This window comes from Saccopteryx leptura, chromosome 3, assembly GCF_036850995.1.
Source record: "Saccopteryx leptura isolate mSacLep1 chromosome 3, mSacLep1_pri_phased_curated, whole genome shotgun sequence".
Classification (NCBI taxonomy): domain Eukaryota; kingdom Metazoa; phylum Chordata; class Mammalia; order Chiroptera; family Emballonuridae; genus Saccopteryx; species Saccopteryx leptura.
Window position 1 is genome coordinate 308357557 of NC_089505.1, and position 27544 is coordinate 308385100.

A 27544-nucleotide genomic window follows, 5' to 3' on the forward strand; every position below is an offset into this window, starting at 1 on the left:
AGCCCCCGCCACGCCAGAATGGTCTTTACCAACTTCACCTCCGGTTATAGGTGTCATGGCCGCCTCGAGAGGCTAGTTCGAGTTTGCACCCTGGGTGCGGGGTCGGAAAACCCACGCCGGGAAACCTAGCGAGGTAGAGGGAAAGTTGCGTCTTGGCTGTGGAGGCGATAGCTTCTCGAATTCATGAAGATGGCGGCGTCAGGGAGTTGTATGGCCCAGAAAACCTGGGAATTGGCCAACAATATGCAGGAAGCCCAAAGCATCGACGAAATCTACAAATATGACAAGAAACAGCAGCAAGAAATCCTGGCAGCGAAGCCCTGGACTAAGGAGTGAGGAGGTCCCTGGCAAGACGCAGGGGAGGGAAGGGGTGGCAGGAGTTCAGGAGACCCAAAGGGAGTGGGAGTTGAAGGGGGCGGAGAGCTTGATTGTTCCCGAGCAGGGAGGAGAAAGAGGATGCACCTGAGAAATTTTGGTCTTTTATCCCCGCAAGAAGAGCCTAAGCCGCTCCACCGGGGCTTTCTTCGTCTTCCCTTTCTGTGTCTTTAACACGTTTGCCTCTGGAGGATGGGAGAGGAAGACGACAGGCGGTGACTTGGGGCGGCACTTCTCAGTATCCGTCTTGTAATATATATATGCTACACACTCTGCCTTGAACCCTGTGTCGATATACATAGGACCTTCATCTGACCCCAGACTGTAGAGACTGCCGCAGTCTTCAGAAATTGAGCCAGCCCAAGGGTCTCCAACTATGAGTCATCCGTTAGACATCTCTTTTTTTTTTTTATCGCTGTTACTTATTTCAGAAACGCACGAGGCTCTACCCAGTCTCCCAAAATGTTACTCCACCAGTTCACAGACACTAGAAATTATATCGATAGGGTTTAAGGCTTTTTGGCACTTAGCAAATCCCTGTGTCCTTGGGAGAGATGCAAGTTAAGGATTCTTTACCTGAGAGCAGATCTTGTTAGGTAAAGAGGAAAAAGCACGGTCTCTCGAATGAAGAGATGGAGGAGAGAGTGGTGGTCAAAAACAAAAACCATACGTTATCACACAGCTGTTTGTTTTTTGTTTTTGTTTTGTTTTGTTTTTTGCAAGGCAAGCTTTAACTGTCAGTATTCAGATCTAGCAATGTTTATGGAGGACTTAATGTGGGCTGAGCACTAAGCTATAAATTTCCAGATGTCATTTAATCCTCAGACAACCCAGGACTGTATTTTTATTTTGGTAAGAAAACAAGCAAATACAATAGGTAATTTATTTCATGATCACAAAGGCAAAAAAAAAAAAACCCTCCTAAGATCAAATCTCACTACTGTCACTAAGTAGTTGATTGACCCTAGGAACTTGACTTGTCCATCCTCATTTTTTTATCTATAAAATGGAAATAAGACCTATTAGTGATGTCATGAAGATAATAAGATGAGGTAATATATAAAGAGAATCTAGAATGTGTGTAACAGGAGCTCAATAACTGTATTTTGTTTTCCTTTTCCTCACTGAATGGAGGAGCCAAGATTTAAATTCATGTCTTGCCTCCCAAGGCCACATCTCCATGTCTTCAATTTCTGGTTAAAGTTTGTGGGCAGACATCTTAAAAAGGCTTCTCAGAGATACTGACTGACCACTCTATACAGACTAGTTTGCCTGGTTGCTTACTTCTATAGTAAGCTATGCATTCTAGGTTGATGTAGCCTATTAAATATTTAGAAACTACCCAGCTTGCCTCACGGTTTTATTGTGGCTCTAATTGTATTCATCTTAACTGTCTTGAGCTACATCAGTGAGATAGAAAATGTAATTTTATTTAACAGTAGTTTAGTCACACTCAGATGACAAACTTTGATAGTTTTTATAGTAGATATAATGATATATTAGGGCTACATTTTTAATTTTGAGGCTCATACCACAAAGAGAAGTTTAGTACATGTCAGTTATTAAGCTAAGCACTTTATATGCATTTTTTCACTTAGTTATTTTCTCCTTACAACTCTATGAAATATCACTATTTACTGATGAGAAAACTGAAGCAAGAGCACAGCTAGGACTTGGCAGTGCAAGGATTCAAACTTAGGCGGATAGAGGTCAGAGCCCACTTAAACCCCCACCCCAGAGGTTAGGCCTAAGAAGGGCTGGGCACAACCATCCAACCAAAATTAATCAGAGATTTGATGATTCCAAAAATAATTGAGAAAAAAATATCTATTGAATTGGCCATATAGTTACCTCTTTTCTACTTGAATAGTGTATTGTAAAAAACTATTTCACACTGTTCCCTTCCCAAAAGGGGAAATATTTGGCAGGACTGTGACATGTTTATCATTTCCATCCCCCTGCAGAATTTGTCCTTTTCTACTTCGTTTTTCTTTCCCACATTCTACACTTTCTCCTTGTTCTACCACTGTAAGTTCCTTCAGTACTGACTCATTTATCTTCACACAAATTCTTTTGAAATTGTACTTACATAAGAAAGTTAATTACACTGTGCTTTGTTTTGTAGTCACCATTACTTTAAGTACTGCAAAATCTCAGCATTGGCTCTACTGAAAATGGTGATGCATGCCAGATCCGGAGGCAACTTGGAAGTGATGGGCTTGATGCTGGGAAAGGTGGATGGTGAAACGATGATCATTATGGACAGTTTTGCTTTGCCAGTAGAGGGCACTGAAACCCGAGTAAATGCTCAGGCTGCTGCATATGAGTACATGGCTGCATATATAGAAAATGCCAAACAGGTAATAATGTTGTTCCTTAAAGTTTACTTACTTCAAGTTAAAGAACCTCATAGTGACTTTTGACTTGCTAAAACTTAAAGCTATCCTCTTTAAAGTTTATATTTTAAGTTATTTTCAATAATTTCTATATAAAATGTATATGAGAGCATGAATTTTTTTTTTTTTTTTTTTTTTTTTTTTTTTGTATTTTTCTGAAGCTGGAAACGGGGAGGCAGTCAGACAGATTCCCGCATGCGCCTGACTGGGATCCACCCGGCACGCCCACCAGGGAGCCATGCTCTGCCCACCAGGGGCGATGCTCTGCCCCTCTGGGGCACCGCTCTGCTGAGACCAGAGCCACTCTAGCGCCTGGGGCAGAGGCCAAGGAGCCATCCCCAGCACCCGGGCCATCTTTTGCTCCGATGGAGCCTCGCTGCGGGAGGGGAAGAGAGAGACAGAGAGGAAGGAGAGTGGGAAGGGTGGAGAAGCAGATGGGCGCTTCTCCTGTGTGCCCTGGCCGGGAATCGAACCCGGGACTCCTGCACGCCAGGCCGACGCTCTACCACTGAGCTAACCGGCCATGGCCGCATGAATTTTTTTTTAAAAATCTCACTGGAAAGTAGTTCTTATCAGAAGAAAAACATTGTATCTATGTGTGATGTTGGATGTTAATTAACACTTATTGTGATCCTTTCACAAATATATACATATCAAATCATTATGTTGTACACCTGAACTAATATAGCATTATGTCAATTATATCTCAATAAAATATTTTTAATAATTTTTTTTTTAATTTTCACACCCATTATCACGTGGTTGTTTAAAACCAAAATTCTGGAAAAAACCTAAATGTTACTGAGTATAAAACTGATATGTTATAGCTATATAATGAACTAACCAGCCTTTAAAAACATTTGAAAGTAAAAAAGAGGTTATATATTTACTAATATGAAACAAACCCTCAAATATTTTAAATGAAAAGCAAAGTGCAGAACACTGTATATGGAATGCCATTGTGTTTTTGTTCATCTGCATATATGCAAAGAATATCCCTGGAAGATAGGTATGTGTGCAGCTGGGTATAGTGGTAATATCTGGGCTGAGAAATGATGGTTGAGGGGAACGAGGTAAGAAGGAGACTGAATAATCTCTGAACCTGTACTTTTGTGCTTTGGACATGTATTATCTATTCAAAACATCTTTTTTTTTAACTTGAAAGCATATTCCATGTACTATTCAGCATACTATTATTTTAGTATATCGCTTTGTAAACAAACAAATAATTTTCTCTAAGATTAAACAGGAACTTCAAGCTCCCCTGCTCTCTATATTTGTTAGGTTGGCCGCCTTGAAAATGCAATTGGCTGGTATCATAGCCACCCTGGCTATGGCTGCTGGCTTTCTGGGATTGATGTTAGTACTCAGATGCTCAATCAGCAGTTCCAGGAGCCATTCGTAGCAGTGGTGGTAAGTATATTTACAACCAGTTTTAAATAAGTTCTTCACAAAGATTACGAAAGAAAGTATACCAACAAGTAAAATTTGTATAGTAAGAGCAAGGCTGTGGCGTCAGTCTACCTAGCTTTGGATTCTACCCCTTAGAAATTGGGACTTTGAAAAATTACTTAACCTGTTTGTGTTATTCTCCCACTCTGTAAGGTGAGGGTGATCACAGCACCTGTGACATTCAGTGTTGATTGAGTAAATCAGGAATCACTAGAGCAGCTCTTACTATGTTCAGAGTTTTAGATGCGATCCAGGCTACTATGAGGAAGATAGAAATTGTTCATCTAGTAAAAGAAACATTTTTGAAAAAGAGGAGCAAATCTTTAAGTAATATTCTTAAATAGTATAATAACTAGAGCTAATCTCTATTAACTCTGAGACATTTCTGTACTTACCACTTTATTGAACTTATGTGGATTTTTAGTTTGGTTATTTTTTCTTGTTTGGTTATTTTAATTATTAAATGTGTGTATAGTGTTATATGTATATATTATTTCTAGGTTTACAATGTTTAAACAAATTGAAGTATATAATTATTTAATAATTATCAGATATTAAATATATCTTTCTTGTAGATTGACCCAACAAGAACAATATCAGCAGGGAAAGTGAATCTTGGAGCTTTTAGGACATACCCAAAGGTAATTTTTAAAATTATACATCTATATAACTTTTTGAAGTCCAAATACTTGACTTATTTTTAAAGATGTGTTATATGTAGTTAGTATCTTGTTTTGTCCTAAAACAATTTAATAATATTTACAAAATAGCAGTCCAGTTGTCCCTAGCAGAAGACAATACATCTGTGCTTATGTAGTTACTTTATTAGAAAAGCAGACTTCATTTGTTAATAGAATATATATGCCCATGGCATTCTAACAGGGACTGGAGAAACAAGCTAAATACATCTGTTTCTTTCCCTGCAATATAAAATAGATATTAGCACAAGTGTACATCACTGAAGGACAAGAAAAATGAATACAAGGCAAATCCAGTCTTCAGCCACCAAATGGAGTTGAGGGAGGATATAAGCAATACACATTTTTATATTACAATGTTTATATTAAATATTTGGCTCCCCAAAATTAATGTTTCTATAAATAGAAAGCTGCATATAAAACATACCTTTTTCCTCTGATTTGCTTTTTTATTGTTGTTTAGGGCTACAAACCTCCTGATGAAGGACCTTCTGAGTACCAGACTATCCCACTTAATAAAATAGAGGACTTTGGTGTACACTGCAAACAGTAAGTAATTTTAAAATGTATCTGATGTCAGAGTCATCATAAAAAAACTAGGGATTGTACAGCCCAAGCCCCTTACAGATGAGAATAAAGTTTCAGACAAAATGTATATGATATTACCTTTTAAAATAATAGTTAGAATGTACAAGTTTAGGAATGTTTAAATTTTTTATTAATAATTCTTTTCATCTAACGAATTGTTTCTCACACAACTGTAAATGTTTTATGAGTGTACAAAATACTCGGTTCATTAATGAAATTAAGTTGAAAGATGTATTCAGGGCCAGCCTGACACTAGCCTTACTGCAACCTCAAAGTATCCAGGTTCTACTTAGCAAAAATTCTTTTTAAACATTTTCACTCCAAAAGTTAAAGAAGCCATATTAAAACCACTGAATGTATGCTTCTTTAAAGTAGTCATTCTAAAAATGTATGAGTTACAATCTCAATTTTTAAAAGTATTCAAGAAGCCAATGAGGACAGTTTTCTTCACCTTTTAAATGTATCTTGCCGCTTCTCTTATTTTGCCCAAAGCCATCTGGAGCCTGAACCAAATTGTTAGTCTTCTGACTAGTCTTTCTGCTTCTGCCCTTCACTGATTAAAGATCTTTTGGGCACCAAACTGATTCTTTTCAACTCTAAGTCAAATTGTGTTCCTCCTTCTCAGAAAGACTTCCCCTCTCACCAAGTGTACAATCCATAGTCCTTACCATGGCCCTCATAGCCACGTGGTCTGGCCCCTGCAGCCTCTTTGAGCTCATCTCTCCCTGACTCTCTGCTCTCCTCTCCAGCCAGAGTGGCTTCTTCGTGGTGTGTCAGATGTGCCAGGCAGGCTCCTGCCAAGGCCTTTGCACATGCTGTTTCCTCTGCCTGGCTCACCAACTACTTCAGTCATTGAGTATCTGTCTAAGGGTCACCTTAACAAAGAATGTTCATTGGTGTCTCTCTCTAAAATAGCACCTTCCTGTCCTCTGTGTTTCCTTTCCCTGCTTTATTTTTCTTAGCACTTGATACCATCTGATATGTTTTTGCTTCCTTGTTATCGACTCCATTAGAATATGAGCTTCATGAAAGTAGAATTGATTCACTGCTATAGCATAACATTTAAAACAGATCATGGCACATAGACGTGTGAGCACCTCCCCAACAAAAATATTGTTTAAATGATTATCTAGTGCCCCCTTTTCTCCATACCTCCTATCCCAACTTCAAGGAAAACATGGACTACTACCACTCTTGTTTTCCTGTTTAGAAATTCTTAGAATATTCCAGAATTTCTAAATTCACTTTTAAATATTTATGGTTTTCAGTCATCTCTGAGATTTTTTTTTTATTGAATTTATTGGGGTAACATTGGTCAACAGAACCATATAGGTTTCAAGTATATATTTCTTTTTTTAATTTTTTTATTTTTGTATTTTTCCAAAATTAGAAGCGGGGAGGCAGTCAGACAGACTCCTGCATGCCCCCGACCGGGATCCACTAGGCATGCCCACCAGGAAGCGATGCTCTGCCCAACTGGGGGGTTGCTCTGCTGCGGCTGGAGCCATTCTAGTGCCTGAGGTGGAGGCCGTGGAACCATCCTCAGCACCTGGGCCAACTTTGCTCCAGTGGAGCTTTGGCTGCAGGAGGAGAAGAGAGAGAGAGGAAGGAGGGGGGAAGGGTAGAGAAGCAGATGGGTGCTTCTCCTCTGTGCCCTGACTGGGGAACAAACCTGGGACTCCACATGCTGGGCCAACGCCCTACTGCTGAGCCAACCGGCCAGGGCCTCAAGTATATATTTCTCTGATGCATGATCTATGCCTTGCATTTTGTATTTTGTGCCCACTACCCAAAGTAAATCACCATCTGTCACCATATATTTGGCCCCCTTAACCCTTTATTACCCTTCCCCCCACGTCCTCTAGTAACCACCATACTGTTGTCTATGTGTTTCGGTTTTATATCCAATATGTGAGTGAAATCATAGTTCTTAGCTTTTTCTGACTGACTGATTTTGCTTAGCATAATCTTCTTAAGGTCCATCCATGTTGTCATAAATGGCAATATTTCATCTTTTCTAATGGTTGAGTAGTGTTCCATAATATATATGTACCACAACTTCTTTATCCAATCCTTTGTTGAAGGACACTTTGGTTGTCTCCTTGTCTTGGCCACCATGAATAATGATGCACTGCACATAGGGGTGCATATATCTGCAAAAATATGTTTTCAAGTTTTTTGGGTAGATACCCAGAAGAGGGGTTGCTGGGTCATATGGTAACCCTATTCTTAATTTTTTGAGGAACCACCATACTGTTTTCCATAGTGGCTGTACCAGTTTACTTTCCATCAGCAGTGAATAAGGGTTCCTTTTTCTCCGCAGCCTCTCCAACACTTGTTATTACCTGTCTTGATGATTATAGCCATTTAACAGGCATGAAGTGGTATATCATTGTAGTTTTGATATGCATTGCTAGTGAAGTTGAACATCTTTTCATGTATCTATTGGCCATTTGTATGTCTTCTTGGGAGAGGGGTCTGTTCAGGTCTTCTGCCCATTTTTTAATTGGATTGTCTAGTGTTGAGTTGTATGAGTTCTGTATTATGTTTTGGAACCCCTTCTTGGAGTTGTTGTTTGTAAATATCATCTACCATTCAGTTGGTTGCCTTTTTGTTTTGTTGGCGGGGTTTTTTGCTGTACAGAACTTTTTAGTTTGATAATGTACAGAACTTTCTAGTTTGATATAGTCCCATTCCTTTATTTTCCTTACCTTTGGGGTCAAATTCATAAAATGTTCTCTATAGTCAAGGTCCATAAGTTTAGTACCTATATTTGCTTTTATGTAGTTTGTTGTTTTAGATCTTATAGTTGAGAATTAATTTTTTTACACAGGGACAAACTGTCTTCTACTTTCATTCTTTTGCATGTGGCTTTCCTATTTTCCCAGCACCATTAGGTGAAGAGGGTTCTTGTCCACATTTTGTGTTTTTGGCTTTGTCAAAAATTATTTGGCCATATACATGTGGTTTTATTTCTTGGGCTCTCAATTCTATTCCATTGGTCTGTGCCTGTTTTTCTGCCAATACCATGCTGTTTTGATTATCATAGCTCTGTAGTATAATTTGAAGTAAGGTAATGTGATACCTCCAACTTCATGCATTTTTCTTAGGATTGCTTTGGCTATTTGGGGTCTTTTGTGGTTCTATACAAATCTGATGATTTTTACTCTATTTCTTTTAAAAATGCCATTGGGATTTGGTAGGGATTTAATTAAATCTGTATATTGCTTTTAGTAATATGGCCAATTTAACTATGTTGATTCTTCCAATCCATGAACACAGATTATCTCTCCATTTCATTGTGTCCTTTTTCAGTCTCTCTTAATAATGTTTTGTAGTTTTCAGTATACAGTTCCTTTACATTCTTTGTTACGTTTATTCCTAGGAATTATATTTTTTTGGTTGCAGTTGCAAAAGGAATTGTTTTTGGTTTTTTCATTTATTTTTCTAAAGTTTTATTGTTAGTATATAGGAAGGCAGTAGATTTTTGTACATTGATTTTGCTTATTTTTTTATTTCATTTTACTTTCTTATTCATTTTAGAGAGGGAGGAGGGTAGGAGCAGGAAGCATCAACTCTCATATATGCCTTGACCATTCAAGTCTAGGGTTTTGAACTGGTGACCTCAGCATTCCAGGACATCGCTTTATCCACTGCGTCACACAGGTCAGGCTGTATATTGATTTTGTATCCTGCAAATTTACTATATTTATTGTTTCTAGTAGTTTTTTGGTGGCATCTTTAGGGTTTTCCATATAGAGAATCATATATAATCTACAAAAAGTAACACTTTACTTCTTCTTTCCAAATTTGAATGCCTTTTCTTTCCCCTGCCTGACTACTCTGGCTAGGACTTCCAGAACTATATGACGCTTTGTGAGAGTGGGCTTGTCTTGTTCCTGATTTTAGAGGAAAATCTTTGTTTTTCACCATTGAGTATGATATCATTTGTCATAAATGGCCTTTATTATGTTGAGGAGCTTTCCTTCTATACCCATTTTATTCAAAGCATTATGGTCATAGAATATGCTTGTTTTAATCGTATGTTTTAATCATAAATGGATGTTGTATCTTTTCAAGTGCTTTTTCTGCATTGATTGATCAGATTTTTTTTTTTTTTTTTTTTTTTCTCTGAAGCTGGAAACGGGGAGAGACAGTCAGACAGACTCCCGCATGAGCCCGACCGGGATCCACCCGGCACGCCCACCTTGGGCGACTCTCTGCCCACGCGACCAGAGCCACTCTAGCGCCTGGGGCTGAGGCCAAGGAGCCATCCCCAGTGCCCGGGCTTGGCTGCGGGAGGGGAAGAGAGAGACAGAGAGGAAGGAGGGGGGGCAAATGGGCGCTTCTCCTATGTGCCCTGGCCGGGAATCGAACCCGGGTTCCCCGCACGCCAGGCCGATGCTCTACCGCTGAGCCAACCGGCCAGGGCTAGATTTTTTATCATTTGTTTTGTTAATGTGGTATATGACATTGATGAATTTGCATATATTGAACCATGCTTGTGCAACTGGAATGAACCCCACTTGATCTAAATATTTTTTTTCCATGTAAATGATATGTTTATTTTATTTTTTTAATTGTGTTTACATAGATTCTAGTGTCACCCCAAATGCATCCCCCCTCCTCCATATTCCCCTCAACATCTCCCTAAATATATATATATTTATATATATATATATATATAAATATATATATATATATAAATATATATATATATATTTATATATATATATTTATATATATATAAATATATATTTATATAAATATATATATTTATATATATATATTTTTTTTTTTTTTTTTTTTTCCCCCTGAAGCTGGAAACGGGGAGGCAGTCAGACAGACTCCCGCATGCGCCCGACTGGGATCCACCCGGCACGCCCACCAGGGGGCGATGTTCTGCCCATCCGGGGCATTGCTCTGTCGCGACCAGAGCCATTCTAGCGACTGGGGCAGAGGCCAAGGGGCCATCTTTTGCTCCAATGGAGCCTTGGCTGCGGGAGGGGAAGAGAGAGACAGAGAGGAAGGAGAGGGGAAGGGGTGGAGAAGCAGATGGGCGCCTCTCCTGTGTGCCCTGGCCGGGAATCGAACCCGGGACTTCCGCACGCCAGGCCGATGCTCTACCACTGAGCCAACCGGCCAGGGCTTATATATATATATATTTTTAATGTACAGTATTATATTTGATTTGCTAGCATTTTGTTTAGGATTTTTGCTTCTGTGTTCATCAGAGATATTGGTCTACAGTTGTTTTTTAATGTTATCCTTGTCAGGTTTTGGTATCAGGGTTATGTTGGCCTCTTTAAAATGTGTTAGGAAATAGTGCCTCTTTAACTTTTTGGAAGAGTTTGAGGATAGGTATCAGATCTTCTTTGAATGTTTAGTAGCAGTCACTAAAAACATCTTTCTGGTCCAGAACATTATTTGGGTGGGAGATTTTTGATCATTTCTATTTCCTCTCTGTTTATTAATTGGTTTATTTAAATTTTTCCAATTCTTCATGATTCAGACTAGGAAGGTTATATATTTCTTGGAACTTACCCATTTCTTCTAATTTATTGAGTTTGGTGGCATATAGTCTTTCATGGTATTCTATTAATAGTATGATCCTTTGTATGTATGTAGTGTCTGTGGTAACTTTTCCTCTTTCATTTCAGATTTTGTTTATGAGTCTTTTTTCTTTTCCTTAGTGAGTGTAGTCAAGGGTTTGTCCATTTTATTAATCATTTCAAAGATGCAGCTCTTTATTCATTTTTTGTATAATCTTCTCTATTTCATTCAATTCTGCTCTAATTTTTATTATTTTATTTCTTCTAACTTTGGGTTGTTTTTGTTCTTTTTTTTAGATCTTTTAGACATGTTAGGTTGTTTACTTGGGATTTCTCTTGTTTCTTGAGATAGGCCTGTAATTTTATAAACTTCCCTCTTATTACTTTCACTGCATCCCAGGAGTTTCTATGTATCACATTGTAATTCTCATTTTTCTCTATACATCTTTTGATTTCTCCTTTTATTTCTTCGTTGACCCATTCATTTTTTGAGTAGTATGTTGCATAATATCCACATATATGTGGGTTTCTTTACTTCCTTCCTTTTTGGAGTTGAATTCTAATTTCAAAGCATTGTGGTTATAGAATATGCTTGGTATAATTTCAGTCTTGACTTTGTTGAGGTTAGTTTTGTGACCCAGCATATTGTCCGTCCCTGAGAATGTTCTATATGCACTGGAGAACAGTGTGTAATCTGATATTCGGGGATGAAAGGCTCCGTAAATGTCAATTATGTACATTTGGCTTAATGTGTCATTTAAGGCCTATATTTCTTTATTGATTTCTATTTGGATGATCCGTCTAGAGCTATCAGTGGACTGTTATGGTCCTCAACTATGACTGTGTTTTTGTCTCTCCTTTAAGTTCTGTTAGTAGTTGCTTTATATATTTCCGTGCTCTCTGATTGGGTGCATATATATATATTAAGTTCAAGATGTAGTGTCCCCTTTATCATTATAAAATGTCCATATTTGTCTCTTTTTACTTTTCTTATCTTGAAGTCTGTTTTGTCAGATATTAGTATGGCTACATCTGCTTTACTGTAGAGCTTTTTGCTTGGAGAATAATTTTCTACCCTTTACATTTGAGTCTTCCTTTGTTTTTGCAGTTTCGATGTGTCGCCTGAAAGCAATACCACATATGGTTGGGTTTTGTTTTTTTATCTAATTTGCTGGTTTGTACCTCTTTATTAATGAATTCAGTCCATTTACACTTAGGGTAATTATTTATGTATTAGGATTTCCTACATCCATTTTATCTTTTGTTTTCTGGTAGCTCTGTTCCTCCATTGGTTCTTTTTCTTTGTTTTTCTGTCTATTGTTTTTGTGTGGTATACATACTTTTCTCTGTTTTCCTCTTTTTTAAGCTATTTGTCTCAATTTGGGTTTTTTTGTGTGTGTGGTTACTATTAGGTTTATGAAAAAGAAAGTTTCATATACAGTTTTTCTTCTTCTTTTGAATGCATCTGATCTCCATCTTTTTGTGAATTCATATCATTCCCCCTCCCCTTTCTTGTTTTTGTTGTCACAGATTATCCCTGTTTATGCTGTAACTTTGTTGGTGATCTTACACATAGTTTTGTGACTTTTTGTCCTTTGATTCTAGTAGGATAACCCACTTGAGTATTTCCTGCAGTGGAGGTTTTCTGGTGATAAATTCCCTCAGCCTCTGTATGTCTGGGAAAGTCTTTATTTCTCCTTCATATTTATAGGATAACTTTCCTGGATATATGATTCTTGGCTGGTAATTTCTGTCTTTAAGTAGTTTGAATATTTGGTTCCACTTTCTTCTGGTTTTGCAGTTATTGCTGAGAGGTCCAATAATAACCTAATGTACTTTCCATTATAGGTTATTTTCTTCTTTACCCTCTGTGCCTTCAGAGTTCTTTGTCATTAATTTTGACAGTTCTAATACAGTGTGCCTTGGAGAAGGCCTCTTTGTATTGAGATAACTAGGTATTCTGTTTGCTCTTGGATTCGAAGATCTAGCTCTTACTATAAGCTTGGGAAGTTCTCATCAACCTTTTCTTTAACTATGTTCTGTGTTCCTTTCTCCCTCTCTTCTTCTTTTGGTATGCTTATTATTCTTATATTGTTGTTTCAGATGGAGTCAGATAATTCTCATAGAGTTTTTTCATGTTTTTTATGCTCAAGTCTCTTTTCTCCCTTCTGTATCATTTCTAGATTTCTGTTCTCAGTATCATTAATCCTTTCCTACATCTGGTCCAGTCTATTTCCTGTGCTTGCTAGTTCATTCTTGATCTCTTTTATTGAGTTCTTCATCTCTATAATTTGTTTGGTTCTTTTTTAACGTTTCAATCTCTTTGGTAAAGTACGTGTTTTGCGTGTTGAGTTGTTTTCTGTGTGCATTAAATTGCCTGTCTGTATTTTCTTGCATCTCATTCAGAGCTGCAATCCTGAATTCTCTGTCATTTATATCATATATTTCCATGTCAAATATGTTTTCTGGATATTTTTCATTTTCTTTCTGAACTGCCTTGCTGCCTTGGTTATTCATGGTATTTGATGGGTTCCTTCTCTGTCTAGGCATCTTTGTATGAGTGTACCTCTCTATCAGATTACTATTAAAAGGTCTCTCTAATATTTTCCAGTAGGTGTTGCTGAATCACAAGTTTTTAACTCTGTAAAACCCCAGTATTATCCTCCGCAGCCAGACATAACCACAGAACATTGGGGTGGGGTGGGCTAAGAAACCAGCCAGCTTCTTTGTTTTGTCCTCTTAGTAATGGCAACCTTGGATGTCTATGGAGTCCTCCCTGTGCCCAACTCTAGGACTGATCACAGGGTGCACTTTTTGCTCAGGGAAAGAAGTGATTCTATAGTACCAATTCTCAGGTTTGCAAATAATTTGCTCCATAGCTCTGGAAGACTGTGGGGTGGTAGGTCCCTGTGGCTTTGTTTCTCTGCCTAGAACATTGATCACCTGATAACTGCAGCCGCACCCCAGTACAGTTTCCTTCCCAGGTCTCTGGGCTCAGCTGCAGCTCATACTGCTCATACCTGCAGGAGTGCCCACTGAATCTACTCCTCCCAACTAAAGAGAGCACCAGTCACAACTGGTTTCCTCCCCTCTCCAGGCTTAGCCCACTGTGAGCTCCACGGCCACAGGGCTGCCTCTGTGGCTCATCTCAGCCCTTTCCCTTCTCACCCATCCCCCTTTTCTGTTCCTACTTGCCCACCTTTAGATGTTTCAGTGTGCAGATCTCTCAGGCATGCTTTGCATTGAGCAGAGAATCCTTTGTTGAATTATACAGTGGTGCCTTGAGATACGAGTTTTAATTCGTTCTGTAACTGAGCTTATAAGTCAGTCAACTCGTATATCAAACAAATTTCTCCCATTTAAAATAACTGAAATAGATTTAATCCATTCCAGCCCTGTGAAACATCCCCAGATCATCCTAAATTATGAAAAAAGACATGTTTTTCATTAAAAAACACACATGTATACTTTACCAATGCGTAACAAAATATATGAAATAAAAGAAAAAAGTGTTATTTAGTACTGTATTCTTACCTTGGAGACAGACGAGTGTGGCTAACGGAGGTGAATGGTGGAGGAGGAGGGAGGGAGAAAGGGATGCAGACACTGTAGATATGTAAACTAAAACTACACTTTCTTAACACTGAATGTAAACTAAAACTGCATTTTCTTTACTTTAAACAAAACTAAAACTGTACTTTCTTTACTTAAAATGAAACCACAGCCCTGGCCAGTTGGCTCAGTGGTAGAGCGTCGGCCTGGTGTGCAGAAGTCCCGGGTTCGAGTCCCGGCCAGGGCACACAGGAGAAGCGCCCATCTGCTTCTCCACCCCTCCCCCTCTCCTTCCTCTCTGTCTCTCTTTTCCCCTCCCGCAGCCGAGGCTCCATTGGAGCAAAGATGGCCTGGGCACTGGGGATGGCTCTATGGCCTCTGCCTCAGGCGCTAGAGTGGCTCTGGTCGCAACACAGTGATGCCCCAGATGGGCAGAGCATCACCCCCTGGTGGGCAGAGCGTTGCCCCCTGGTGGGCCTGCCGGGTGGATCCTGGTTGGGCGCATGTGGGAGTCTGTCTGACTGTCTCTCCCCATTTCCAGCTTCAGAAAAATATTAAAAAAATAATAAAAATTAAAAAAATAAAATAAAACCACAAAAACTTAATTGTAAAAAAAAAAAAGCACTTTCTTAACTTTAAACTTGACCTAAGCTTAACATTACATATTTTTCATTTAATCATCACTTGTTTTTGCCTTTTTGGCTGCACTTTCAGCACTTTCACTTGCAGGACTTTTGAATAAATATCCAAAGAGGTTTGCTTTTGCCTGCCTTTTAAAATGTTATGGAAATGTGACAAACAAGTGTCATTAAAAAGTGCTGAAGCACGACAAGTTGAAACTTTTTCTGGGTGTTTCTTTTCAATGAAACTTGAAAGCTTCTCCCACATTGCCAGCATGTCTTTAATTTCACTTGTAGAAATCACTTCCTCTGACTCGACCTCCTCCTCACTACTAATCTCTTGCAGAAGCTCCATATGTTGCATCATCTGTAGCTTCTTCAACTCTTCAGTTGAGAGTTCCTCCTCATGTTCTTCAACGAGCTCATTTACGTCACCCTCATCTACCTCCAGACCCATCAACTTTCCGAGGGACACAATCTCCTCCAACGCTTCTACCTCATTCTCGGTCTCTGGTTCGAATCCTTCAAAGTCCCTGTCTGCAACAACATCAGGCCATAACTTTTTCCATGCCGAGTTCAAAGTTCTTCTTGTAACCTCTTGCTATGCCAAGTCAAAAATGCATAAACATATCATGATGTTGTAGTGATCTTTTCAAATCTCTCGAAGGGTTAGAATTGTATTCTCAGTCACCACAAAGCAGCAGCAGAACAAGTGCTTTGTGTAAAGCTTTTTAAAGTTGGAAATGATTTGCTGATCAATAGGTTGCAAGATTGAAGTCATGTTGAGTGGGAAGTAGAGGACTTTCATGAATTTGAACTCATTGAGAATGTCATCTTCAAGACCAAGTGGTTGGGCTAGAGCAGTGGTAGTCAACCTGGTCCCTACCCACCCACTAGTGGGCATTCCAGCTTTCATGGTGGGAGGTATGGAGCAACCAAAGTATAAATAAAAAGATAGATTTAACTATAGTAAGTTATTTTATAAAGATTTATTCTGCCAAACTTAGCGAAAATCCAGCATAAAGTACTTGGTAAGTAATTATTATTATATGCTTTAACTTGCTGTAACTCTGCTTTATAAATTTTATAAAGTAAAGTTACTTCCATACTTTATAAATCACCATTACTGTGGAACCGGTGGGCAGTTAGAAAATTTTACTACTAACAGAGATATAAAAGTGAGCGGTAGGTATAAAAAGGTTGACTACCCCTGGGCTAAAGCATTATCAAGGATTAGTAATGCTTTCATCGGGAGTTTATTTTCTTGAAGTTATTTCTTCACTGCAGGACAAAAGACGAGATTTACCCATTCAATAAAAAACTGCCGCGTAACCCATGCCCTAGCATTGGCACACCACATAACCTGCAGTTTTTCTTTAGGAGTCTTGTCAGTCTTAAAGGCTCGAGGATTTTTGGAATGATACACTAGCAGTGGCTTTACTTTACAGTCACTGCTAGTATTTGCACACAATGCAAGAGTCAGACGTCCTTCATCGGTTTATGGCCTGGCAGCTTCTTCTCTGCGGTGATGAAAGTCCTCCGGGGCATTTTTTTCCAAAACAGTCCTGTTTCATCACAGTTGAACACTTGTTGGGGGATGTAGCTTTCCTTTGCAATAAGCACAGCAAAAAGTGCGATGTACTCCTCAGCTGCCTTAACGTCAGCACTCGCAGCTTCACCATGCCTCACCACTGAGTGGATGCCAGATCTCCTTGAAATTTTCAAACCAGCCGTGACTTGCCTTAAACATATCTTCTGCTGCCTCTTTTGAGGTTGATAGTTCTTTCTTCTTCAAGTCTCCGTAAATAATACGTGCCTTTTCGCATATTACAGTCTCCATCACTGTATCTCCTGCCAGCTCTTTCTCTTTCACCCACACCAGCAGAAGCTTCTCCATTTCTTCATGGATATTTGTCCTTAATTGGGACAGAATTGTAGTTCCTTTCACTACATTTGCACTTTTGATGGCATCCTTTTGTTTAAGGATGGTACAAATTGTAGATGTATTGCGGTCGTACAGCCTTGCCAGTTCAGTCACTCGTACACCACACTCATGTTTTTCTATTATTTCTTGCTTTACTTCTATTGACATCATTCTCCTTCTCACCACTGTCCTTTACACTCGCTTTCTTCGGCCCCATGATAGCACACAAAAAATGTTAGTAAAATGCAAAAATGATGCAAGAACGAGTACAGCGCACGAGATTCGACTTGATTCTGCGGGTAACACGTAGAAAGAACGAGATGCTGGTGTTGTGCTGCCGATTCTGGACCCGTGTGCCAACGCACCAACTAGCAGCAGCTTCCTGAATCACGACTCATATCTCGGAATTTCACTCGGATCTCAAACAAAAATACGGACCAAGTCGCAGCTCATATCTTTAAAAAAAAAAAAAATTGTATATTGGTCTGCTCGTATTTCAAGGTACCACTGTAGCTGTTCAAATTGTTAAAACTTCAAGGGAAGAGAGCTCTAATGTCACTCCTGAGATGTTTCTGAAGAAACAGATTGTTTGATTTAACTTTATTTTCCCTTCTGAAAAGAATCTTAAGCTATTTCTGTTTGAGAATTACTCCTGAGCATGGAAACACCTTTGCGGTGATTATTTTATTTTTAGAGTTACTGTCCATTGTTTCTTTCATTTATATTGAGTGGTGGTCAAAAGCTAATACTTTTAGTACCTACTCAACTTTTCTTAACCAGCAGCAGCAGCAGCTTTTGAAATAAAAAAAGAACTGCTTTCTATATCCAAACAAATGTACATTTCCTTTCCTGTTGTTCTGAAATATGAGTCTGTGATACAGGAGTAGCCACTTTCTAGCTATCTACATTGCTGCAGCCTAGAATTTTCATTGTGTAATTGCTAGCATATTGAAAGGTGTACTCTTACTTAGGACCAATTCCTAAATAAGGAAGAGGCAAGTTTTTCAAAAGGCAAATGAGTGGATTAATTTATTTTTATTTCAAATCTTTTGTAATACTGCCAAGTTGAAAGAGCAGGGATTTTGTGCAGGCTGGCTATAGAGCCATTTCCTAAGGTATTGGCTGATGAGCTATTATTTGCAGTTTATATTGACCTTTGGTTTTTTTCTTTTCTACCTTAAATTCTAGATCATAATATAATGTGTACTTAAAGTCTGGTTTAAACATAGAGTCTAATGTAGCTATTACATATTTTTAACTTTGAGGAATCTTAGTGAAAATAAGTTTTTTAATTAGCTTATATGTTTTCAGTGTTCTACAAGCACATAGTAAATGACCACAGCCAACACAGCAATAGCCATCTGGTGTGAATGAATCAAAATTATACTGATTTGGATTTTCTTGCTATAGCATCACTTACTGTTATCCAGTGTATGTCATTTAATTTTTTGTGGATTCATATACCACATCTTCTGTATAAATAGTAAGCTCTTTAAGTTAAGGAAGTTCCTTGTGTTTCTTTGTATCCATTGATGTACAGAATGTACATATTTAAATATTTATTACTTGAAAACAATACATGTTTTTCAGACACGTAAGCAAAATTTTCTTGCTATCCTTAACTGTTAGTTAGGTACCTTTAGAAGCAATAGTAATTCTTTTAGGTGCTTTAAGGACCTACTTTATAGTTTACTTTTCCAAAAAGCAGTAGGTACTAATTCGGGGATCAGAATGGGAAAAATGGGGAATCCACATGTCATTTTCAGTATTTTTAAAAGCCTAACAAAAATTATACTTGACCCTAGACGAGCAGTCCATTAAACTTATATTTTATTGTCTAGAGCTAATAAACTCAGTATCATGAATAAACATGTCATTCAGAAGTTCTCATTGGTTGTTAACTTAAATTTCTGGGCTCTACAGAGAAAATAAATAAAACACAAGTGTAGTAAGCAGATTTAAAAACCATACTCCTGAGGAGTGAAGAAATCATGGTTACCTGATCTATTGGAGTAAAAGCTAAAACATGACTAATTGGATATGAAATGTAATTCACTTAAATTTGGCCATAACTGTTATATGATATGCTTCAATATTATTTTTACTTACTAAATTTGTGCTTTTGTTTCATAGGTATTATGCCTTAGAAGTCTCATATTTCAAGTCCTCTTTGGATCGCAAATTGCTTGAGCTTTTGTGGAATAAATACTGGGTGAATACGCTGAGTTCCTCTAGTTTGCTTACTGTAAGTAACAGCTATATTTTCAAGGGATGTGTTTGACTTTTATTTAAGTTCCATGAGATGTTTAATATCTGAAACTCTTATGCCTGGAATACCTGACTTGGCCAAGACAGCAGGGCTGGGGTCAGGTTCTGCATGACCAGAGCTGTTAGGATAATAGGCCAGGCAAAAGTCTGTGGCATGTACTACTGAGACCAAGTCTAAATATCAGCTAGAATGCTTAAATGAGGGTGAGATCTGTCCCTGCCTTAAAGAAACTTAGAGAAAAATACAAATGCTGCTTTTCATTGTCTAGGTATTTCACATAAGACTCCAGTTACAAGACCCAGAAGACCCAACCAAACTGGCTTAAACAAAAAAGAGAACCATGTAAGCTGCAGAGTTCAGGCATAAGACTTTAGTTCAGCTTCAGCTAAGTTTGCATTCATACAATATTATGAGGTCTTGGTCCTTTGCTCTCTCGGCTTTGATTTCAGGTCAGTTGGCTTCAGTTTCAGGCTTCATGTGAAAGTAGGATGGCAGCATTAGCTTCAGACCTCCTAGACTCTGAGTTTCACATTCAAAAGAGAAGATTGAGATACACACACACTCTCTCCTTCTCCCTTTTCTTCCCTGCCTTTTCCCCCCTTCTTTTTTCTCCCCCTCTCTTTCTCTTCCCATTTCCCCCTTTCCCTCTCTGCCTCAGGCAAAGCCCCATTATGTCCGAGCTTTGATTAAGTTGCACACCCATCCTTAAACCTGATCTGGGCCCCAGCAGGTGTTTTACTACTGTGCTAGGCTACAGCAAACTCTTTCAGGAGCACATGGACTACGAATGGGGAAAGGGTTGTCCCAGAAGGAAATCAGAATATCATTACCTTAAAGCAGCAGATGCTGGGCGGAAAAAAAAAATGCTGAGTATTTTCCAATATATCATTAAAAGCTAATAAGAAGGATATTTATTTAACAAGCTTCTGTCTATTCTATCTAGAGCTTAGCCAGGAACAGTTTTGTTTGTTGTTTTCACTTTTTTTTTTTTCCAAGTAAGCCATTTTTCCCTGGCTGGATAACTCAGTTGGTTAGAACATCATCCCCATAGGCAAAGATTGCAGGTTCAGTCCCTGGTCAGGGCACATACAGGAAGATAATGATGTTTCTGTCTGTCTCTCTCCTCTCTCTCTCTCAAATCAATAAATAAATTTTAAAAATAAAGTGGGCCACTTCATATAATTCAGTTTAGTATAATGGTTAGAACCACAGAATTTGGGGGGAAAATTAACTCAGTTCAAGCAACTCTGCCACTTTACTAGCTGTGTGACCTTCAGAAAGTTACTTAATGTGCCTGAGCCTTTCTTGGGGCTCAGTGATATTAGTATCTACATCATTACATACAGTGAGAATTAATGAAATACTATATATAAATCAGCAAAGTGCCTGGCATATAATAAAGCCTCTGTAAATTAATTTATTGTTGTTGTTTTGGTTCATTGTATTCAGGAGGGAGAAAACCTCATTTGAACCTATTTACTATTACTTTAAATACAGTTCTGACAAATCTTCTGTTCTTATTTTTTTATCCTCAACAGTCAGAAGTAGCAAATTAGAAGGAAGAAGAGTGATCACAACAGTAAACTTTTACTAAGAGTTTCCAATATGCCAAACACTGCTAAATGCTTTATATATGTTGCTTCCGTAGAGGCAAGCGTACTAATAGCAGCAGAAGTGACACGTGGTGGCAAGGGGAGAAAGCACTAAGCCCAGAGCAGCCTGAACCTTTGTGTAGAGGCAAATATGCCTGCTCAGCCTACGGCTGCCCCAGTATTCCAGCACTGCATGTATTGAGGACATTAATAATCAAGAAAAGGTTAAATTATGTTTCTTCCTTTCTTACAGTTTATATATAGTACATTGCAGCATTTTAAGAAAAATATATAAACATATATTTAATTCATCTCTTTCCTCAGGTAAAACATATAACCTAAAAGTATCAGAAAAAAAGTAATTTTCTGATTTAAAAAATTAGTTCCATATGTTTATTCTTTGTGTGTGTGAAATGTAATTGCTGTCATTTTACTTCATTTTAATACTATAACTGTTTCTGCCACCCTACATTTTCATAGCTTGAACTAAATCTTCCAAATATAAAGTGGTCTATAAACCTTAGGGTGAGGGGTCTATAAACCTGGGAGTGAGGGGACTGTTGATGGTGTTGGTGCCCTAAACCATCTAGATTCAGGCAAAGTGAATATAACTGCATCTTTAAAAAGTAAAAATTTGTAAAATCTTTGAGAAACTGGTAACATTTTATGTATATTTTACCTTGTTTGAAACTAGCCCATACTACAAGCACTGTGAGACCAGCTTCAGTATTACCTTTCCTCCTTTTATAACCACTAAGACCTGTGTTCCGATATGATGAGAAAGGGAACCAGAGGGTGAGCTGGTAGCATTTTAAAGATCCCTCTGTCGTAACTATGATGACAGCAAATAACTTCATATTTGGTGACTGAACTCCATTTCCTATACACTGTCTTATAAACTGAGCAAATAGAATAACACTGATTATTGCCAAGTTGTTTATTAAGTTTTCATGTTCTTTTGAAGATACAGGAAAGAAATAGAACATAAACTCATCTCTATGAAAATATTTTGTATTTTAAACACATTTTCAAAAAGATGCCCCACAAAATCTTTATTAATCAGTGGTAGAATACAAAAAAAAAAAAATCAGTGGTAGAGCGTCGGCCTGGCGTGCGGAAGTCCCAGGTTCAATTCTTGGCCAGGGCACACAGGAGAGGCGCCCATCTGCTTCTCCACCCCTCCCCCTCTCCTTCCTCTCTGTCTCTCTCTTCCCCTCCCGCAGCCAAGGCTCCATTGGAGCAAAAGATGGCCCGGGCGCTGGGGATGGCTCTGTGGCCTCTGCCCCAGGCGCTAGAATGGCTGTGGATGCAACAGAGCGACACCCCGGATGGGCAGAGCATTGCCCCCTGGTGGGCGTGCTGGGTGGATCCCGGTCGGGCGCATGCGGGAGTCTGTCTGCCTCCCCGTTTCCAGCTTCAGAAAAATACAAAAAAAAAAAAAAAAAAAAAAAAAATTACAGTTAAGTGTATATATGTAAATATAAAAAATTTTCTTTTTTGCCCTGGCCGGTTGGCTCAGCGGTAGAGCGTCGGCCTAGCGTGCGGAGGACCCGGGTTCGATTCCCGGCCAGGGCACACAGGAGAAGCGCCCATTTGCTTCTCCACCCCTCCGCCGCGCTTTCCTCTCTGTCTCTCTCTTCCCCTCCCGCAGCCAAGGCTCCATTGGAGCAAAGATGGCCCGGGTGCTGGGGATGGCTCTGTGGCCTCTGCCTCAGGCGCTAGAGTGGCTCTGGTCGCAATATGGCGACGCCCAGGAGGGGCAGAGCATCGCCCCCTGGTGGGCAGAGCGTCGCCCCATGGTGGGCGTGCCGGGTGGATCCCGGTCGGGCGCATGCGGGAGTCTGTCTGACTGTCTCTCCCCGTTTCCAGCTTCAGAAAAATGAAAAAAAAAAAAAAATTTCTTTTTCAAAAGGGTGAAATATTAAAGGGCAAAATGGTATATACTGGTGTGGACAAAAGTAGATTTCCAGTTCTGAGAACATAAAACTCAGAGTTTATTTGATACTTTAATAACCATAACCAGCATGTCTTTTTCCATATGACCAACTGCAAAACTACTGCTCCACCCTGTATATAGTCCAGCTTCCCAAATACAGGTGTGCATGTTAGCCAGTAGCATTCCTCTAAAATATAACTGTGGTTATAGCTAGGTGGAGGGATTAAATGCGTTTCTTCTTCATATTGTTCTATATATTGTCCAAATATTCTGCAATAGCTATTTTATAATAAAGCTAACCCAATAATATTTTTTAAATATTGTCTTAAGTGCTAATTCTGAAAGCTCAACAAGAACAAATAAAATTAGCTAACAGTTACTAAGTTTTTGCCAGATGCTATGGACAATCCTAAGAGCTTTATATATTATGTTACTTAATTGAATCTTCACAATAGCCTTAAGGTAGAAATTGCTGCCTTCCTCCGCCATTTTCAGAAGAGGACTTCAAGGCACAGAAAAGTAAAAGCACCAACTAATCTGCAACAGAACCAGACCAGGGCTGAGATAAGAAAAATTTCAAATTTAATTTGGAAATTATAAAAGGGTGAAAAACTTCTCACTTTCACTGCTTGAACTTTGGAGTCAGTTTTTATAAGTTTGATTTCACTTCTTACTTAATTCACTTACTATCCAGTTAGATTTCATAGTGGAAGTCTTTGTGAATGAAATGTTTTATGTAAAAGAAAATCAATTTACATTAAAATTGTCTAATGGCAGACTTGTATTGCTTACATATACGATTCCATTTTCCCCACAGAATGCAGACTATACCACCGGTCAGGTCTTTGATTTGTCTGAAAAATTAGAACAGTCAGAAGCGCAGCTGGGACGAGGGAGTTTCATGCTGGGTTTGGAAACACACGACCGAAAGTCAGAAGACAAACTTGCCAAAGCCACGCGAGACAGGTAAAAGCAAATCTATTCCTGACCCTCTTGTTTCAAAATTGTTGTTGCCAATAGTTGCAGGGTTCAAATTTCTTATGCTTTAACTTATTTGTAACTTAGAACAGTATCTGAATGTTAATTTCTTGAGACCTTTAAGAATTGTCAAAGGCAGATTTTAACTTTGAACATTTAGGAGACATTAGATAAAAATAGTAAAGGCTTAAAGGTCTAGTTAATGTTATGAAAAAACTTCCAGTCACCTTTTTTAGGTAATAAACAATTAATCATTGGATTGTTAAAAAAAGCTTTTGCCAAAGGATATCATAATTCATTCTAACCTAATTATTTCCTGAGGGATTAAAGTAGGATTTCTTAAATTTATCAAGTTTCAAGTTTTTATCAAGTTTTAAACTCCTAAATAGCACAGTAACGATTGTATTTCCCTTGTTATTCTTCTGAAATTATCCTTTATTTAGTATCCCAAGTTTCACTACCAAGATTTGTTAGGAACAAATTTGGGATATGTTCTTTGATAACTTAAGAAATAACCATGTGGCCCTTCAGATACATACAGGATTAGAAAGACTACCTAAATAACACTTATTTTCAAAAAAATTAAATTTTAATATGATAATTAGGGGCAGGGGGAAGGGGAAAATATGTTAACATCTGTATAAACTGAAACCTTGGTGTCCATTTTAAGCAAAACTGGACTGGTAAGTGGGAAGGAGAAGGGAAAGGGGAAGACAAAATATATTAGGAACAGAGGGTCTTCATGAGATTTCATACTGTATAGCTAGAGCCTGGATAAAACTAACATTTTCCTCTGACATTACGTCTCAATTTGCTACTTGCTCTGAGTATGTGTTTTTTCTCATCTGTCTCTATAAGTCTGTGATTTGTAATTTTATCTACATTTACATCTCAATTTCTTACGAAGCAAAAACTTCACTATGGGAAAGCCTCCAGATACATAAGAAGAAAAGTAGGAAGAACATGACCAGGCAGTGGCACAGTAGATAAGAGTATCGGACTGGGACGTGGATGACCCAGGGTCAAAACCCCAAGGTCACCGGCTTGAGCATGGGCTTATCCGGCTTGAATGTGGACTCACCAGCTTGAGCAAGGGGTTGCTGGCTTGAGGGTGGGATCATAGACATGACCCCATGGTCGCTGGCTTGAGCCCAAAGGTCACTGGCTTGAAACCTAAGGTCACTGGCTTGAACAAGGGGTCACTTACTCTGCTGTAGCCCCCTGGTCAAGGCACATATGAGAAGCAATCAATAAACAACTAAAGTGCCACAACGAAGAATTGATGCTTCTCATCTCTCTCCCTTCCTGTTTGTCCCTATCTTTCCCTCTTCTGTCTCTGTCTGTCTGTCTGTCTGTCTCTCTCTCTCTCTCTCATGGAAATAAAAAAGAAAGAAAAGTAGGAAGGACAGAAGTAGTATAAAAATGGACAATTTTCTTTTTTGGAGTAACTGTACAAGAATTGCATCTCTTCTGAATATTGGTGGTTGTTATCTTTTGGGGGGCAGTTACATTTTATTTTTTATTCTTAAATCTAAATCCCTCACCCACTAACCTAACTTTGATATTGATTTGATATTGATATCTGAAGAATGTAATTATTTCAAGAAGAAAAGCATAAGATTCTTTGAAATCATTTTGTAAATTATTCTAAGCAATAACAAGGGAAGGAATAATATTTTAATGTAATATTGGAATCAATATAATTATGTAATTTAGTCACCTTCTAAAACAGAACTTTTCCCAAAGCTGCTGACTTATGAATTATATCAAATCTTCCTTTGTTATTCCTTGTGAAAATGCTCATAACTAATCAAATGGTCAAAAGACATTCAGGAAGCTAAAAATAATGAGTAAACTATAAATTGGTATAGTTTGGAGAGTATGAATAGAACTGAAAATCATTACTGGAGGTGGAAGGATTAAAATGGGCGGATGTGTGTATTTGAAACAGTTTCCAATTTACACATGTCATATGTTTTTTCTTTCCAGCTGTAAAACTACCATAGAAGCTATCCATGGATTGATGTCTCAGGTTATTAAGGATAAACTGTTTAATCAAATTAACATCTCTTAAACAATCATTAAGTAGTACTTTCGCCTGTAAGAAAAATACTCAAGTAACATTTTAAAACCAATTACCAAAAACCTGATTAGAAGTATAAGGTGCTCTGAAGTGTCCTGAACATAATAACATCCTGTAATAAAGGTCTTTAAAATGAAATTGTTCTTTCATTGCTTTTTGGGAAAGGTTACATTATTTTTCTGGTATTCTTTAATGTTCTTGAATTGAGGGAAAGAAATATTAGAACTTCTCTATTTTTTAAGGAACCTTGATTTTCTAAATTAGACAAAGAGTTTCAGCATTTCATTTGCCATACTGATTATCAGAGCCACTTTTCAGTTTGCCTGTACATTAAGTCCTCACTGAAGGTCATCAGTAGTTTCTTGGAACTGCAGCAAAACCAATTTTACCATAAAGTGCTGGGGAACTCAGGGAAAACACATACCACACAGCAGAGTTACCCAGATAAGCTTTCTGAAGTAAGTGCCTGACATTAGGCTGATATCTGAAAGGTGGAACTAGTCAGAAAAAGCATAATGGGGAGGCAATCTTTTCTATAGGAAGAGTACAGCAGTGTGTTGAAGGCCAGGCAGTTAGCAGGAACTTTAGAATCCTCAAGAACAGATTCAGTTAGATTTGAATGTCAAATAGAATGTGGGAGTGGCAAGAGATGACTTCATAGGTAAGATAAAGGTAGAGCACTGGCCCAGCATGAAGTCTCATTTTCGATTCCTGGCCAGGGCACACAGAAGCACCCATCTGCTTCTCCACCCTTCCACTTCTCCTTTCTGTCTCTCTTCCCCTCCCATAGCCAAGGCTCCACAGGAGCAAAGTTGGCCTCAGGCGCTGAGGATGGCTCCATGGCCTCCACCTCAGGTGCTAGAATGGCTCTAGTAGCTACGGAGCAATGCCCCAGATGGGCAGAGCACCTCCCCCTAGTGGGCATGGCTGGTGGATCCCAGTCGGGCACATGGTGGGAGTCTTGTCTTTCTCCCTGCTTCTCACTTCAGAAAAATATTTTTTTTAAAAGATAAAGGTAGATCCTGCAGGGGCCTTTTGGACTATCCTAATGACAACAGGGTGTTAAAGAGTCCTAAAAAGCAGAAATGTGCCAGATTGATGTTTCTTAGTGCACTCTGTTAGAGATGTGGGGTGAAGGCTGGGTGAAAGCAGATAAGGTGCCCTGAGGCAAAGAGTGAGAAGAGGACCAAAGATGAAAGCACGGAAACATCAAATTTTAAAATGGCAGAGGAAAAGGAGATCACAGGAGCAGAGAAGTAAACTTTCAGAAGTAATTTACCAGTGATGTCACATGCTGCCAAGAAGTCAGGGAAATCAAAGCCTAAAAGTCCATTAGATAAAGCAATGAGGAGGTCTTTGGCCAGAAGAAGTTCAATACCATTAGTATCCAAATATTTTCTTAGCCAGTTGATAATACATTTTGGTCTCATATCCTCCCTTTTTTTTTTTAAGTGAGAAGTGGGAAGACAGACAGATTCCCACATGCACCCTGACTGGGATCCACCCAGCAAGCCCCTATGGGGCGATGC

The 27544-nt window shown here is 38.6% G+C and overlaps 1 protein-coding gene and 1 non-coding gene across 3 annotated transcripts; one reads left to right on the forward strand and one right to left on the reverse strand.

The window, feature by feature from the left end:
- The first annotated feature begins 75 nt into the window (after positions 1 to 75).
- Positions 76 to 26153, forward strand: COPS5 (COP9 signalosome subunit 5). Of its 2 annotated transcripts, none has more exons than XM_066378932.1 (8): positions 76 to 340; positions 2501 to 2735; positions 4056 to 4184; positions 4799 to 4864; positions 5385 to 5470; positions 19291 to 19402; positions 23772 to 23920; positions 25922 to 26153. In XM_066378932.1, the coding sequence occupies exons 2-8, from the start codon at positions 2550 to 2552 to the stop codon at positions 26004 to 26006; spliced, it is 813 nt and encodes a 270-aa protein (XP_066235029.1). In that variant the 5' UTR covers positions 76 to 340; positions 2501 to 2549; the 3' UTR covers positions 26007 to 26153. The 2 variants fall into 2 exon arrangements, with proteins under 2 accessions (XP_066235029.1, XP_066235028.1); XM_066378931.1 differs by having other exon boundaries at positions 76 to 332.
- Positions 21697 to 21815, reverse strand: LOC136401612 (small nucleolar RNA SNORA61). Its single transcript, XR_010750635.1, has one exon. It is a non-coding gene; the product is annotated as a small nucleolar RNA SNORA61 (small nucleolar RNA).
- Positions 26154 to 27544: the final 1391 nt, after the last annotated feature.